The sequence below is a fragment of the Typopeltis vanoorti genome, chromosome 24 (genome assembly GCF_054136105.1).
Source record: "Typopeltis vanoorti isolate ZY-2024b chromosome 24, IOZ_Tvanoo_1.0, whole genome shotgun sequence".
Classification (NCBI taxonomy): domain Eukaryota; kingdom Metazoa; phylum Arthropoda; class Arachnida; order Uropygi; family Thelyphonidae; genus Typopeltis; species Typopeltis vanoorti.
Genome location: NC_143572.1, coordinates 27,394,966 through 27,411,502, shown reverse-complemented (window position 1 = coordinate 27,411,502; position 16,537 = coordinate 27,394,966). Strand labels below are relative to the sequence as shown.

Sequence of the window (16,537 nt, the reverse complement as noted above, 5' to 3'; positions counted from 1 at the left end):
ATTCAGTCTCTGTACTCGCCACTTTCAGGTAATGCATTTCGATCACCGACCACCTCCATGCAAAAACCTACTCTTCACTCCCTTCCCCTTTGCTCACAGCTTCCAGGGATGGCTTCTTGTTCTTTCCCCATCTCTCTTCATTCTATGAAAAATCTCATTCACTTTAATATGTTAATAATATTAATAATTAATAATAATATGTTAATTGTTCATCAATTTGTTTCCATCATATCCCCACCCTTTCTTCCTTCTCCTATCTATTAGATTCTGTAAATTGCATTCCTTCCATCTGTCTTCATACTCAGCATTGGCAAAGTGATCAGAAACCTCGTTAGTCTATCAGCTCTAGACCCTTTCCAGTATCTCTTCATCCTTTTGAAAATCCATGTGACCAAATCTGTGTAAATAATCCATATGCAGCCTGATTTAAAGCCTTATACAATGGAACCATAACATCCTTCTTATTGTGCTATCTTCTATCGAAGGTCAGCGACCATCTTGGCGAACAAACTGCACTCTTGTGCTAATCTGAGCAGTTGTGCACTGCTCTTTCCTGTCCACGTCTTGATGTTGTCAAACCATGATATTCTTTTTCTTCCTCTAGTTGTTCCTTTGCCACCAATTCTTCCTATCAAAATAGTTTGTAGAAGTTGGTATTTGTTGTTTCTCATGATGTGGCCAAGATATGATGTTTTTCGTTTCTTGATTATTTGTACAAGATGTTTAGCTTTGCCAATGGATTTTAAGACATCTTCATTGGTAATTTTTTCTGTCCATGATATCTTTAGCATTCTTCTGTATAGCCACATCTCAAAGGCTTCGATTTTCTTGATGGTTGTCGCCTTCAATGTCCATGTTTCAACTCCATAGAGCAGAATAGACCACACGTAGCATTTCAGCATTCGGCATCTGACTTCCATGTTTAGGTCTTTATTGCAGAATAGTGTTCTCATTTTCATGAAGGACTGCCGTGCAACTTCATTCCTTGTCTTTATATATATTTCTGGATCCCACCGTTCATTAAGCCAGCAACCAAGATATTTATATCTTGACACTTGATCAATATTTTTCCCATTGAGTGTCAGTTTCATTGATGAGGCTGGATGTTTGCTGATGATCATGTATTTTGTCTTGTTGATGTTTATGTTTATTCCCATTCTTTGGCTTTCTATGTATACTCTGTCAACGAGTTTTTGGAGATCCATAATGTTATCTGCAATTATGCAGATGACACCGTACTATCATAGGTTGTTAACAATCTTTCCATTTATTGTGATTCCCTCTGGACATTCTTCCAATGTTTTTTTAAAGATTACCTCTGCATATATGTTGAACAGGAGTGGTGAGAGCGCACATTCTTGTCTCGCTCCTCTTTTGATGTTAACATCACTGGTGGTAATGTTGTCTAATTGAACGGTAGCTGACTGATTCCAATACAGATTTGTTATTAGTCTTATGTCTTGTTCGTCTAGCCTTATTTGTTAAAGGATTTCTATTAAGTTAGTGTGTCTGACTTTGTCGAATGCTTTTTCAAAATCTATGAAACACATAAAGACAGATTTCTGTTTTTCTATGCATTTTTGTATCAATATTTGGGTACAGAAAAGTGCCTCTCTAGTACCAAAACCATTCCGAAAGCCGAATTGTGTTTCACTTAGAGTTTCTTCACTTTTTCTATAAATAAGATTCTGAATTACTTTCAAAAATATTTTTAATGTTTGGCTCATTAGACTAATAAGTCGGAAGTCGCCACAGGAATTCGCTTTGGGTTTCTTTGGGACAGTGATAAATGTAGATTTGAGCCAGTCTGATGGAAATTCATCACTTTCATATATTTTATTGAATAGTTTTTCAAGAAGTTTGATATTATCTGGTTCTATTAATTTTAAAAATTCTGTTTGCACACCATCTGGTCCACTGGCTTTTCCTGTTTTACTTGTTCGTATAGCATTCTCTATTTCGCATTTCATGATTGCTGGTCCTTGAATGTTATCTTTTATATTTATAGGCTTCTGTCTAGTATCATTGAAAAGTTCTGTTACATATTTTATCCAAATCTGTACTTTATTCTCTTCTAGAACTATTTTTCCATTTTCATCTCTTAGAGACACTATTTGCTTTTTCCTCAGTTTTCCAGAAATTTCGTCGATTTTTTTATACAGATTAAAATTATCATGTTTCTTCTGAAGCAGTTCAATTTCAGTACATAAATTTTTCATCCAATTTTCCTTGGCTTCTTTTATTTTTTTCTTGATGATGTTATGTGTTTCTGTATACCTGGCTAGGTCTTTGTTTTTGTACATTCTTCTTGTATCAATAAGAGAAAGAATCTCATCTGTCATCCATTCCTGTTGTTTTATATTATTCACATAACCTACTTCTTCAATACTTGTTGTTACGATGGCATTCTTTAAGCTATTCCAAAGAGATTCCACACTTTTATTTTCTTCTATGTTAATCTGTTGTAATCGCAGATTAAGCTGTGTCTTGGCACTTTTATTTATGTTTGGGTCTTTCAGTTTTTCTACATCAATTTTCTTTTTCTTCTTTTGTGATTTTTTAGCTGATTTTAATCTAAGACGTACTTCTGCAACTATGGGATTGTGGTCTGATGAGATATCTGCTCCAGGATAAGTCTTTGCACTCTTTATACTACTGTGGAATCTTATTTATCAGTATATAATCAATTTGATTTCTGACAATGTTATGTTGGTTATCTTGAGGCGATTTCCAAGTGTACAGTCTTCTGGGTGGAAGTTTAAACCAGGTATTTGCTATTGTTAGATCTTCTTCCTGACGAACTGGACTAGGCGATCTCCTCTGTCGTTTCTGGTGCCTAAGCCATGTTCGCCAACAATTTCTCCATCACCCCCTCTTCCCACTTTTGCATTGAAGTCACCCATCACTATGTTTATATCATGTTTCTTTGTTAGGTTTTTAATCTCTTTTAAGTGTTCATAAAACTCTTCAACATCTTCACTTTTGTCAGATGTGGGTGCATAAGCTTGGATGATATTTATGTTAACAGGGTTTCCTTTAAGTTGTAACAGCATTATCCTTTCAGAAAATGGAATCTAATTTATTACTGATTTATTGATTTCTTCATCTACTATTACAGCTACACCATGTCGATGTTTGTTCTCATTATTCCCAGAGTAATACATTGTCGTATTATCTTGTTGACACTTTCCAGATCCTGCCCATCTTGTCTCACAAATTCCCAAAATCCGGATGCCCAGCCTCTTCATTTCTCTTGTGGCATTTCTTAATTTGCCAGCTTCATACAGAGTTCTGACATTCCAAGTTGCAATTTTAAAAGTGGACACCATTTTGAGCCCGGAGATTCTTCGCACCCCTGTCCCATTTAAGGGACGCCGGGAACTTGGGGCCAATTGTAAGGGTTTGCTCGCCATGGTGGTTGTTCTGTAGATAAGGGAGCAGTAGTTTCTCCGTTTGCTTTCTGCTCTGCAGTATTACAGACGTACACAATATAATCATATTGCCATCTGCAAATCTCTGATCACAAGCTTTTCCGTCATCATTTGGCTTCAACCTGATTTAAAGCCTTATACAATGGAACCATAACATCCTTCTAAAATTAGTGTGCTTTGCACCATTGCCATAATCCTCTGGCTATCCTCACAATTTTAGTAATGCATCCACAAAAGTTTAGGTCCTTGTCCACTATCAACTCCAAATTTCTCATCTCATCTATGTTATGGTTCCATTGTATAAGGCTTTAAATCAGGCTGCATATGAATTATTTTCACAGATTTGGTCACATACTCTGCATCTTATTTATGCTTCCCAAATTTTAAAACCTTACAATTTGCAACTTTGTCCATTGAACTGGTAACCTCACTCACTTGCACATGATTGAAAGAGGAGAGAGGCTGAGAAATTGATTCAATAACTTTGAAGTTTGAACATTCACACTTCACAGCCACCATTGTTACTATTTGATTGATGTAACATTATCGAATCGTATAGATTTTGTAATAAATGGAAAATGACTGTGCTGATGTTTAGTATGTGTCTCGAATGTTTATCATATTCAGAGTCATAAATAACTAATTAAGAATAATAAACCAAATGAAACAAAAATAATTGTTTCTAATTTTTAGGGAAAAAAAACTTACCAAAAAATTAGAAAATTTTAAATGTTATGGTATGGATAAAATTTGGTCATCTGGGTTGGTTGACCAAATGCATAACATCACTGTTCTCCAACTTTCATACTGTGAGTTGGAATTTCACTCTGGTATAGATATTTGTAAATGTCTTTAGGTAGTAAATGAATTAGGGTAAGAACTATCACTCTACCTTATTGGAGTGCTGAAGTTGCTTGAAAAATTTGGTCTCTAGAACAGGTTTCCTAGTTTTATATAATCCTTAGTCATGGTGCTAAATGTACAATAAATTTACAATGACAGGATTCACATAAAACAAATTTCTGATAATCAGACATTTAAACTGTACATTAGTGTTTTGAAAAGGAATAGTAATCTAGCCCTTTACACTGCATATTGTCTAAGATTATTAGAATAACATTTCGTATTCTTTGTCATTCATTTTTATTGATATTATTTAGGTACTACTGGCATATCCTTTCAAAATAAAACCTCACTTCAGTTCTTTGCTTTTGGTGACTGGGGTGGTTTGCCTTTCTTTCCATACAAGACTTTCGTTGAATGTGGTGTGGCCTTCGAGATGGGAAAATTAGCAAAACAGTTGTCTGTAGATTTTGTTTTGGCCTTAGGCGATAACTTTTATACTGAAGGAGTTACAAGTGTTCAAGACAAAAGGTTTAAGGTAAGAAATATTCAGAACTGCAGTTAAGATGATGTTATAGCAAATCACTTCTTTGAAGTGTTGTCATTTGTGATTGGGTTTATATTAATTTGATGTTTTGTAATATTGTTAATACCCTTTTTTTACTGAGGGTTCAGAAACACAAGCAGATATTAAAGATAACAAGAAATTATATTATTACATGACACCTCCAGGAAGTCCAAAGACTCATCGAGAGAGGGTACCTACTCCACAACTCTCCATCTCCACCACTCACTCCAATTGCAACGAACCACTCTACTTTTATCATCTATGCCAACGGCATCTACTGCCAACCATCACCACCACTAGTATTTTCACAGACAATCGCAAATATTCGAGCCCATGGTGGATTTGAACCCGCAGCCTTTTGGCTGGAAAGCGGATACACTAACCACTTGGCCAACCAGGCTGGCATATACTTGGTTTAATCCTTTATCCAAGTATAAGCAAACAATGTTTGCACCTGAAATATAATCAAGACTAGGGCAACTTGTATACAGAAGCTAACGACTTCAAAATCACTTGCTTTAGTATCCCATAATGCAAAGCACATATCCTTATGGGTACGTATAATGCTATTTAGTATCACCTCTGGGTCTGGCTCCCACTGACGAGACCTCAAAGGTTGAAAACAGTCTGTGTAGTGACCCCTCCCAGCATTATACATACCTGTAAGGATATGATGTGCTTTGCATTATGGGATACTGAGGCAAGTGATGTGAAGTCATTAGCTTCTGTATGTGAGTTGCCCTAGTCATGATTATATTTCAGGCACAAACTTTGTTTGCTTATACTTGGATAAAGGATTAAACCAAGTACAGGCATCCCTTGCTTAACGTGGGATTTGATTAATGCAGCGAAATTAATTGCGACAATTCCTTTATATACGCAGCAAAGTTTTAATTAACGTGCCTTTAAATTTACCACGCAAAAATATTCAAGATTTGAGGAGTGTTTCCTGGCCGAGAGAAAGAAAGTTGTATGATGACATCATTCCTTTCATTAAGCATTAAGAGTGGGTGTATTACAAGTTCCAATTGTTCTGCTGTATTTACAGATTACGTTCTTAATATATTTTTTCATCCAAGAAAGGATTTCATCCAAATTCTCTTAATGATCTGTGTGAGAATGTGAAAGTTTTATTTTTTCCACCAAATATGACATCATTGCTACAACTCATGGACATGGGTGTCATTGCAACTTTTCAAAGCCTATTTTCTTAAAAAGACATTCTCAAAGGCAGTAGAAACAACAATGGGAGAAAATGCGATTAAGCTCCAAGAATTTGGAAAAATTTTAACATTAAGCAATTAATTGAAAGCATTCATGACTCATGGGAGCTAGAAGACAAGTGTCTTCTAGCTGCATGAGAGCTGTTTGGAAAAACCTTTTGCCAGAATGCGGTAATGACTTATGTGGTTTTCAAAAGCCTGTGAACAACGTGGTTAAAGAAATCTTTGCACCTTGGTTTTGATGGTGTTGATGCTGAATTATTGGATTCAAATTCAAAAAGATTTCAGTGACATCAGTCTTCTTGAAATTGAACAACAACGTGCATATGAAGACAACGAACAAATGGAATGTGAAGATGAGGTTCCAAAGGAGATAACAATCAAAGAATTGGATGGAATATTTCGCAGTTTAGAATCGCTTAAGCAGCAAGTAATGGATATTGATCCAGATGTTAATTGAAGAATGCTTGTTTTCCGAAGTCTAGAGAGTCATTTTGTTTTTATTGTAGAATTTATGCCGATAAGAAAAAAACTAAAACTGTTCAAACGACTCTTGATAACTTTTTTTTTTTTTTTTAAATAAAAAAATTGCAGTAACTAATGCAGGTACAAGCATTTATTAAACATTTACTTTGCATTCATTTGTTATCTTTCCTAAAAGAGTACCATATAAAACTAATCATTAATACAGTAATCGATCATGGACGAATTGTAATTTTTACCATTGATTATTAGATTTGATTAATGCAATTTTGATATATGGGGTAATCGAGGGATTAATTAATCGCGTTAATCAAGGGATACCTGTATATAATTTCTTGGTATCTTTAATTTATAGTATAACCAAGTGAAAAAACTTTCAACAAGTAGATATTCTTTATTGTTTGATTTACTTTTTTTTTTTTTAAACTCCACATATGAGAAGTGTGTAGGGACAAGTGATTAAAGAGAAGAAAGAAATCTTGATCAGCTGGAAGGTCATAGTCTTTGAGTGAATTGATAGGAAAAAGGTTATTTCAAAGAACAGTTGGACAGAATGGAAGACATAGATGAGAATTTGATTCAGTAACTTTGAAACTGAATGGTGTGTGTGTGTGTGTGCATGCACGCACACACACTGAGAAGGGGGAGGGATTCATAAAACAAGCAGATTCCCTCTTTTGAATAGCATTCAGACATTAAGCATCCCAGCAAATCTCTGGGAGAGTTGCATCTTTGCTAACTGTAAGAAAGAGTATTCTAAGACTGGACAGACTTGGGATTCATATGGTGTTAGGAGTATGGGTAAAAAAAAAAGTAGTGTCCTGAATGGAAGGAGGTCATAATTTTTTTTTTTTTTTTTTTTTTTTTTTTTTTCCCAAGGCTGTTGACCTATGTGTGTGCTGCACTTGTGCCAGAAAGGACTAGATATGAAGTCAACCCAAGAAGAAAAACCATATCTTGACTGGAGATCTGAATATTATCAAAATTGAATATTAAAGGAAGAATGAGGTGAGAATTTTCATGTGATAAATCGTAGCATTGAAATTCACTAGATGAACCTCAGCCCACTAGAGAATGGTAAGATTGTTGTTTAAGACATTAGTTATGGAAATTCTTGAAAAGCTTGATTAATTTGAGCACTGTATGGTTTGTTTAGCGAGGAATGGAGTGTATTGTCATTAAAAAAAGTATAGATAAATTCGAGGCTAGTGAGAGAAGTTCATTAATGTACAGTAGCATGAGTGTGAGCAAAAGTACAGTCCTTGTCATGCTTTAACATTGATTAGGAAATGCAAAAAAAGAGGAAACTATCTTTTGACAGTGGTTACAAACTTTGTAGAGGGATGCCCTTTTTTGTTTAAAAAAAAAAAAAACTTGCGCCCAAGCGAAAAGTAAAATAGCATATGGAGATATTTATTTAAAAAATTACAACTTTTAAATTTCTTAGTAATATATCATAAAAATAATTCAGTTCATCAAACTGAATTATTAAATTTCTTAGTAAAGTATATCATAAAAATATTTGATAAAAGCAAACCATAATTCTGACCATTGCTTTGCACCTCCCCAGAAAGAGTCTCATGTTGACAGTATGTCATATTTTTTTATTTATTTATGTGGTTATCACCCACGAAAGGTTAGTACTAAACCTGTAATATCCTTTCTTTCATGCTTACACAGTGATCAGAATACATTATAGAAAATTATGGAGACAACTACCATGTTAGAGCAAAACTTTAGTTTAATATAAACCAAAATGAACACTGGACGTTTCAACCTTCATATCAAGGTCATCATCTGGAGCATACACATATATATAGCGAAACAAGCTGCACAACAATCTACATGGTTTGCTAAATTTGCTGACCAATGGTTAAAACAATTATTGGCCTGACCTCTGGTGGGAAAAAAACCTTTACTACATCAAAGCTAGAGTTCTATTATTATTATTATCTATTAGGTTACAAAATTAAATTGAGCTGGAGAGCAACATGTTTATATATATATACCGTATTTTCCGGTGTATAAGATGCACCCAAGAAATTCAATACAATTTTCTGGATTGATTAGAACGATTTTCTAATCGTTCTAATCATTTTTTCTGTAGGCAGAGGTCCAAAATATCTTTCAGCTTCCCTATTCCCGTGTTCTTCCGCATATTTTACAACCTGCAATTTGTAACTTGAATATGAATGTCGTCTGTTTTTTTCCATCACTAAAATCTACAGGGAAATATCAAACTGAACACAAAATATCTCAACACATCAACTCAATACTGATAAACATCGATAACTGATTACTCGGATAAGATATTATGAAACTTGAATAGGGACTCCCCGTTCTTAGCCAATGACGCGCTAGAAGTCACGTGAAGGTCACGCATCAATTTGATTGCACCATTAACCTCCTATAAAGATCTTGGAACATAAAAGGGAGTGCTTATTATTTTGAAAAGAGGAAACAATCTTTACCTTCATTATATAAGATGCACCCCATTTTTAAGATGAATTTTTAAATTAAAAAAAAGTGCGTCTTATACACTGGAAAATACGGTATATATAAACTATGTGATTATACATATAAATTTCAACCAATTGGTATGGAATAGTTTCCATACCAATTGGTATATATAGACTATGTGATTATATATATAAATTTCAACCAAGTGGTACGGAATAGTTTCCAATAAAAGCTGAACATTGCCTAAAGTATGCTAGATACTAAGTAGGCTGAATATGTGCCATCCAAATTCTTGGAATTTTTAAACCACCATTATTGTTGAGATTAGGGTGGTTAATCAGAATTTCACATGCTTCTTTAAATTTTCTTTCATACCAGGTTTTTGTATGATGTAAAGAGCAGGTACTTTTCCAATCAGTTTGGTGTAAGATGTTGAGAGCATGATCTGAGAAGCCTGCAGAACTGATATTACCCACTCATATCACCACCCATCACAAAAATTTGGAGTCATTAACACCCTTAAAAACAGAGCTATAACAATTTGCTCTAATCAACAAGTTCTTAAACAAGAATTAAAGATTATTAGCAACACATTTATAAATAATGGCTATAACAAAAATACTATTAATAAAGTTCTTCATAAAACTTCATCAAAAAAAAAATATAGATTACAGTAAGCCATAGCCATCCCATACATTAAAGGGTTAGCAGAAAAAAATCAATAGAATCCTACATCATTATAATCTTAATGCCTTTTAAACCACCTATATAATTAAAAAAACATATTCAACCTCTAAGGATCCTCTCCTCCCATTGGCACATCCTGCAGTTTATTGCATCTACTGCACCTGTAACTTACTTTATATTGGTGAAGCTGGATGTACAATCCCTATATGTAAAAAAAAAAAAAAAAAAAAAAAAAAAACACAAAAGACTTATTAAATATAACAATTTTGGCGATGCAGGCCTCTCAGATCATGCTCTCAACACCCTACACCAAATTGATTGGAAAAGTATCTGCACTTTACATCATACAAAAACTTGGTATAAAAGAAATTTTAAGAAGCCTCTGATTAACCATCCTAATCTCAACAATAATGGTGGCATAAAAATTCCAAGAATTTGGATGGCACATATTCAGCCTACTTAGTATCTAGCATACTTTAGGACTTTAAGCAATTTTCAGCTTTTATTGGAAACTATTCCATACCAATTGGTTGAAATTTATATGTATAATCACAGTCATATATATATGACTACTATTATTAACTCGGGGTTGGGATATGTTCATTTTTAATATAAACTGACTATAAACCCGAGAATTATAACAAATTGAGATTTATTTGCAAACGCAACATGTTTCGTCGAGATTGACTTCATCAGGCGTTAAGAACATAGAAAGATATTAAAAGACACTGAAACAAACATCGAGACACTCTAAAGCTATACAGTTATAAAGTTATGATATTCGACTGTAAATTACAGTTATTATGAACTTGTGCTATAGTCCGTGTTAAAGTTCTATTGACTCCAAAGGTTATATCTCTTTGCCATATATCAGCACACTATCCAGAAAAACTGAGTAGAATCTTAAAGAAATTCAACATACAAACGTGCTTCTCGACTCTTCCAAAAATAAGATCAAGTTTCAGCAATTATAAACAATCTCGCAACCTTCTACAATTTCCAGGTGTATACAAAGTCGCATGTGAGTGCAGAAAACCTTACTATGGCCAAACGGAGAAATCTATCCTCCTATGGCTCGAGGAACACCAGAGAGACATTGCTTACAAGAGAACCAGAGCTACTGCCCTATTAGGCCATGTCCTGTTTTCAATAAACACGAACAACGAAAGCCGTCAACATGAAGTAAATTGGACAACAACTTCAAACCTACACATTTGCCACGATGAGGTAGAATGCCGCATTGTAGAGTCAAAAGAAATCACCTTGGACCCACTTCATATGAACAATAATCTCAGCTATAATTTGCCTGACTCTTTCAGCTCTACTATCAGATACTGGAGATCGCATGGTTCCACACACGCACAAGTGTACAACAATAGAACTTTAACATGGACTATAGCACAAGTTCATAATAACTGTAATTTACAGTCGAATATCATAACTTTATAATTGTATAGCTTTAGAGTGTCTCAATGTTTGTTTCAGTGTCTTTTAATATCTTTCTATGTTCTTAACACCTGATGAAGTCAATCTCGACGAAACGTTGCGTTTGCAAATAAATCTCAATTTGTTATAACTCTCGGGTTTATAGTCAGTTTATATTAAAAATGAATATATATATATATATATATATATATATATATAAACATGTTGCTCTCCAGTCCAATTTAATTTTGTAGCCTAATAGATAATAATAGGAGACTCTAGCTTTGATGTGGTAAAGGTTTTTTTTTTTCCACCAGAGGTCAGGCCAATAATTGTTGTAATGGTTAGTCAGTAACTTTAGCAAACTATATAGATTGTAGTGCAGCTTGTTTCTCTGTATATATGTGTATGCTCCAGATGATGACCATGATATGAAAGTCGAAACATCTAATGTTCATTTTAAAGTTTATATTAAACTAAAGTTTTGCTCTATCATGGTAGTTGTCTCCATAATTTTCCATAATGTAAACCTGTTACATTATGGAAAAGTACATTTGTACCAATGGTGAGCTAAGGTTTTTTTCCCCCATTTTTTGTAAATTTATTTTTATTTTTTTGTAATTTTTTAAAATTTATTTTAACATGGTCCAGTGGGGTGGTGGTCTTACACTAGGCAGTGAAATTCATTTTCCACTGAAAGACAATCATAAACGTCCATGCCAACAGCAGGAAGCAGGATTTGAACCTGCCACTTATTTTTTGGAGAGTGGGTACACTAACTACTCGGCCAGTCAGGCTGGCATTGACTGTGTGTGTGTTTAATCACCCCCCCCCACACACACATGAAAGGTCTCAAGACACATGGCATGACAGTATCATGTAGGCAAGTTAATAGAGAAAAAAGGAAGCTGTGAATATGTTTCATGAAGAGTTGATGGTTGCATTCATTGCAGAAAATGAAATGGTATATAGGAAGACATGCGATGAACAAAGAGGTTGGTTTAGTGAGTTTGGAGCTGAACTTATATGGATGCTAACTAGCAGATGCTTGTGTTCACAAATGATTAGAGGAAAGTGGGAGAATAATGATGGCTTTTTCAGTGGAGACTTGCTTGGAATACATGATTTTTTGGCAATTCTTGGCAAGTCTCCAAGCTTTGCTTGGAGACTTGCCAAGAATACTCGATTCATGCTGAAGGGGAGAAAGAAACGAAGGACTTACGAGTTGGTCGCCAACACACAAAATCACGTGCTTTATAGGTAAAATTTTTCAACTGTTATACAAGCAACATAGTTAACACTTTAAAAACTACAATGATCATAAAAGAGAAGTTAATTTTCTGTCATGTAATAATAAACAACTCGTCCCACAATACGGATTGATTACCCTATTATTGGAATGGATTCTCCTGTTGACATGCACAGAAGTGTCGAAGGGTCTTGAATCTGTGGATGTACTATAGTTGAGCAGAAGAGAATAAGATAGAATTGTTTTGTGATATCATTAAAATACACTAAATTATCTTTGCCCTGCTTCAGAATGGCCAGATTGGTTTATAAGGCATTGGCCATAGAAAATCTTGATGCTTCAGTCATCTGAGCACTACAGCGCTTGTAAATGATGAAGAGGAATGGAATGTATCATTAACAAAGCTGTGAATAGAATTGGATGTTAGAGAAGATAATTGCTGTATAAGAGAAAGAATGTAGGTGTAAGCACAGAGCCATGGCATGGAAAAATCAGACAGAAGGGAACTATCCACCATGGTATGCAGTGAATGATCAGAGAGGAGAAGCTGGCAATAATTCACAAAGGGTAAGAGGGAGAGCATAAGATGTCAGCTAGGTAAGAAGGCTGAATGCCAAACACAGATGCTTTGGAACTACCAAGAGTGACCATGAGTTTTTTTTAGATCTTTCATGGCCTATTTCCAAAGGTGGATAAGGCCAGCAAGGAGGTCTGCTGTGGAACGAGAATGGCAGACTCAACTAGTGGGTCTCTAGGTTGTGGAGAAACATTATTGATGAATGACCTTCTCCATTACTTTCAAGAGCATTGAGGTAAGGGTAGTATGATTACCTTTTATCTCCATTTTTAGGAACAAGCAGGATAGAAGCCTGCTTTCATACTGTCATTATAGATGCCATATGAATATGATAGCTTTTAAAGGTGCTATAGAATGGTTGTTAGTTCTGGAGCAGAAGCTGTCAATACAACTGTTGGAATACCATCTGGATTGGAGGCTTATTAGTATCAAGGCTGATGATTATTTTTCTGATGTCCTTCTGGGAAAAGATCAAAGGAAGCATCAAGGGTGAGTGGTTTGTGGAATAGTAAATTTTTATTGGTTGTGAAAACAAAAGTTGGAAGAGAAGACTGATGCCAAGAGATTTACCTGATCTTTAGAAGAAATTATCATTTTTTCATCTTAGATTCATGAGAGTTGGAAACATAATGGAACTGAAGTTTTGCCTTAGAAAGGGGTTTTACTATGGCTTTGGCAAGGAACCAGAAGGCTTGACTGGGATTTGAGTAGGAGGTAAACTTAGCGCATTTCACTTTACAAAGTCTGCTTTAAATTTGTTGATTTTTTAATTTTTAATGTTTACTCTCACTCACAAAAGGTTATTTTGTAAACTTATAGTACATTTTTTTAAATTAAATTTAAATGGTATTGAATCGAACAGATTGATAAGAAAATAACTATTTATTAACTTAAAAGCTAATATTTTGTAAAAGTTAAAATTAATAAATTAATATTTATTAATTATTTTTTTTTTAACTTAGATGGTGCCATATTAGGACTTTAGTCTTGTGTTGCACGCTGCAATTACTTATACTAGTCCCACTGTTACACCGAATTGTGGTTGTCTCGCATTTGTAATAAACTGTTTGTGTGCTCTGAAGATGCTGGATATAATACCAGCGAAATATTAAGCTTTTAAGTTAATAAATAGTTATTTTCTTATCAGTCTGTGTTTGATTCAATACCTTTTAAATTTAATTCAACATGTGATGAATATATAAGCCTATCCACGTGTTTATAGTACATTTTGTTGTACCGTGGGTGGGCTAAGGATTTTTTTTATAAAATGTTTATCAATTTTTTTGTATTATTTATTTATTTTTTACATAGTCTGGAAACCCTGCTCCAGAGACCAAAAATTGAACTTTTTCATTCCACTTGAGGCCTCCAGTAAGTGGGACGATGGTCTCACACTGGGCAATGACATTCATCTTCCACCTAAAAACAATCGCAAACATCCATGTCCTCGGGGGAATTTGAATCTACATCCTGTTGGTTGGAGAGCGAGTACACTAACCACTTGACCAACCAGGTTGGCATTTGTTATGGACTGTAGTGTAAGCTGAGTCAAAAGCTAGAGTTTTTAACTTGAGCCATTGAGTATAGCTGCATTTTTAATTTGGACTACTGTGTCACATTTGTTGGAAAACCAAGGCTTGTATAATGGTTGGAAGTATTTTGAGCAGAGTGGAGAATAAAGGAACTAATCCCAGCATGAATAATTTCACTTATTGCATTGGAGCAAGTGCTTGGATCAGGAGAGCAGAAGCTATAATTAAACCATAGAAAAGAGACAGAAATCCTGATGATTATCCCAGTTGGCAGCTTTTGTACTGCCATAGGATTCAAGACAGAGATTAGCTGGGGAAAAGACAGTTTGTAGAAAAAGAAACGTGGACAAATATATGGTCAGTGTTTTCAAGAGGAGACTTAACATCATCAGTGTATTTGAAGGAAAGAGTTAAAAGAAAAAAAAAGTCTGGAATGTTGGGAGTAAAGAGCTGAGTTTAATATAGCTGATTTTGATATCATGTTTGATGCCACATTTCTTCACAATATGATCTAGATAGATAACAAATAACAATGGAGATAGTGTGCACTTATGTTACGTCTCATTTTACATCAAATGGTGTTGGTCTGCATTCCTTCATTTCTATGTACTGACTTCTATCTTAAGTATAGATTATATATTATTATTAGACCTAGGGAGTCAATCATAACAATGAGTTGAAACACAAACTACATTTTTTGTAAAATGGTGCAAAACTGAAAGCAAATGCAAGAGTTCAGAATGTTGAAACCACTAGAGAGGAGTTCTGTTGTATCAAATAAAAATAATCAACTAAGTTGTGTTTTCAAGACAAATGGCTCAAGGAATTCAAGTGATAGTGCTATAATGAAAAAGCTGCATTTTGTGATATATGTGAAAATACCCTGTGATACTGGCAGTAACTTTAGATTACTACAAGGTTTTGAGGATCATTCAAAGTGGAGAAATTTAGGTTTAAAGAAGCATCTAGTTCTCATAAAAAATTATGTGACAGACTTAGCCAGAAATCACACCTCTAGCTGCTTGACAAAGAAAGATGGATTCTAAAATGTTTGAACACCTTACAGTGCCTTTTTAATATACTCTTTATATAGCTATATTCAGTAAACTATTAACTGACTTCAAAAACTTGATAGCCCTGCTAAACATAATTGTAGATACAGGTCCAGTCTACGTAAGTAGAACAGTACAAAAATTACATGAAATGAAAAGAATTTGCATGAGTTATTGCTGATTTTTTTTTTCATATTGAAGTTTCTGGAACAAAAAACTATGTAGATAGACACTGGGCTGTAAATAATTTACTAATTATTTACAGCTGACATGTCACTAGCTTAAGCTAGCATTATCAAAGACAATTTTAATACTACACAACTCAGTGAAGACGAACTAAACTGACCTCCATAACAAGGACATTCATGTGCATTGAGGGTGACAGCGGCACTCTTCATAGTTATTCCTGTTGTTTGTGGTGCACTGCCCTATCTATGCATCTGCACTACCTGTTTATAATCATGCTGTCCATTCTTTAGCAGTTAACCGTGTCCTGTAGACCTTGTGCCATTTTCAGGAACAGTCTCTCTGATTTGAAACGAGATTTGTAAAGTACCTGACTTTTTTCCCATCTTATGAAGTGGTCTTTCTCTATGGCATGTTGAGATAGTTCCACTTTTTTGGTTCTCCATTCCAGATGTATTTTTTTGTGTTCTTTTTTCCTGAATAAAGTAGTTCATTCTGTCTGTCCAAAATATTGAGTTCCACACTGGCAGGGGATGGAGAGGGGACCTAGGTGATCCTTGATTTATCTCAGGCAAGTAGAAATCTTGTTCAGAGGTTTGTATACAGTTCTGATTCTGTGTTGTATCAGTAGGAGCTCAGTTTATCTGTTGTCTTTGATGTAGGGCAAAGATATATGTATAATCTTGTTTAGGGGTGGGGATTTTTTTTTTTTTTAAAGAGTTTGGCCAGAGTTTTTTTTGTAATGTTGAGTAGTCTGATGTTTCAGGTGCAGTGCTTGTCCTCAGGACAAAATTCGCTCTGCCATGGAGTTTTGAAAATTC

General features: G+C 34.6%; 1 protein-coding gene across 1 annotated transcript in view; it reads left to right on the top strand.

Annotated features, from left to right (window-relative positions):
- Nucleotides 1-16,537, top strand: part of LOC150093046 (tartrate-resistant acid phosphatase type 5-like) — a 112,272-nt gene that overhangs the window by 12,282 nt on the left and 83,453 nt on the right. Inside the window, exon 2 of the mRNA XM_090413516.1 lies at nucleotides 4,592-4,812. Within this exon, the coding sequence (XP_090269642.1) occupies nucleotides 4,592-4,812 (221 nt within the window). The remainder of the gene's footprint in view (nucleotides 1-4,591; nucleotides 4,813-16,537) is intronic.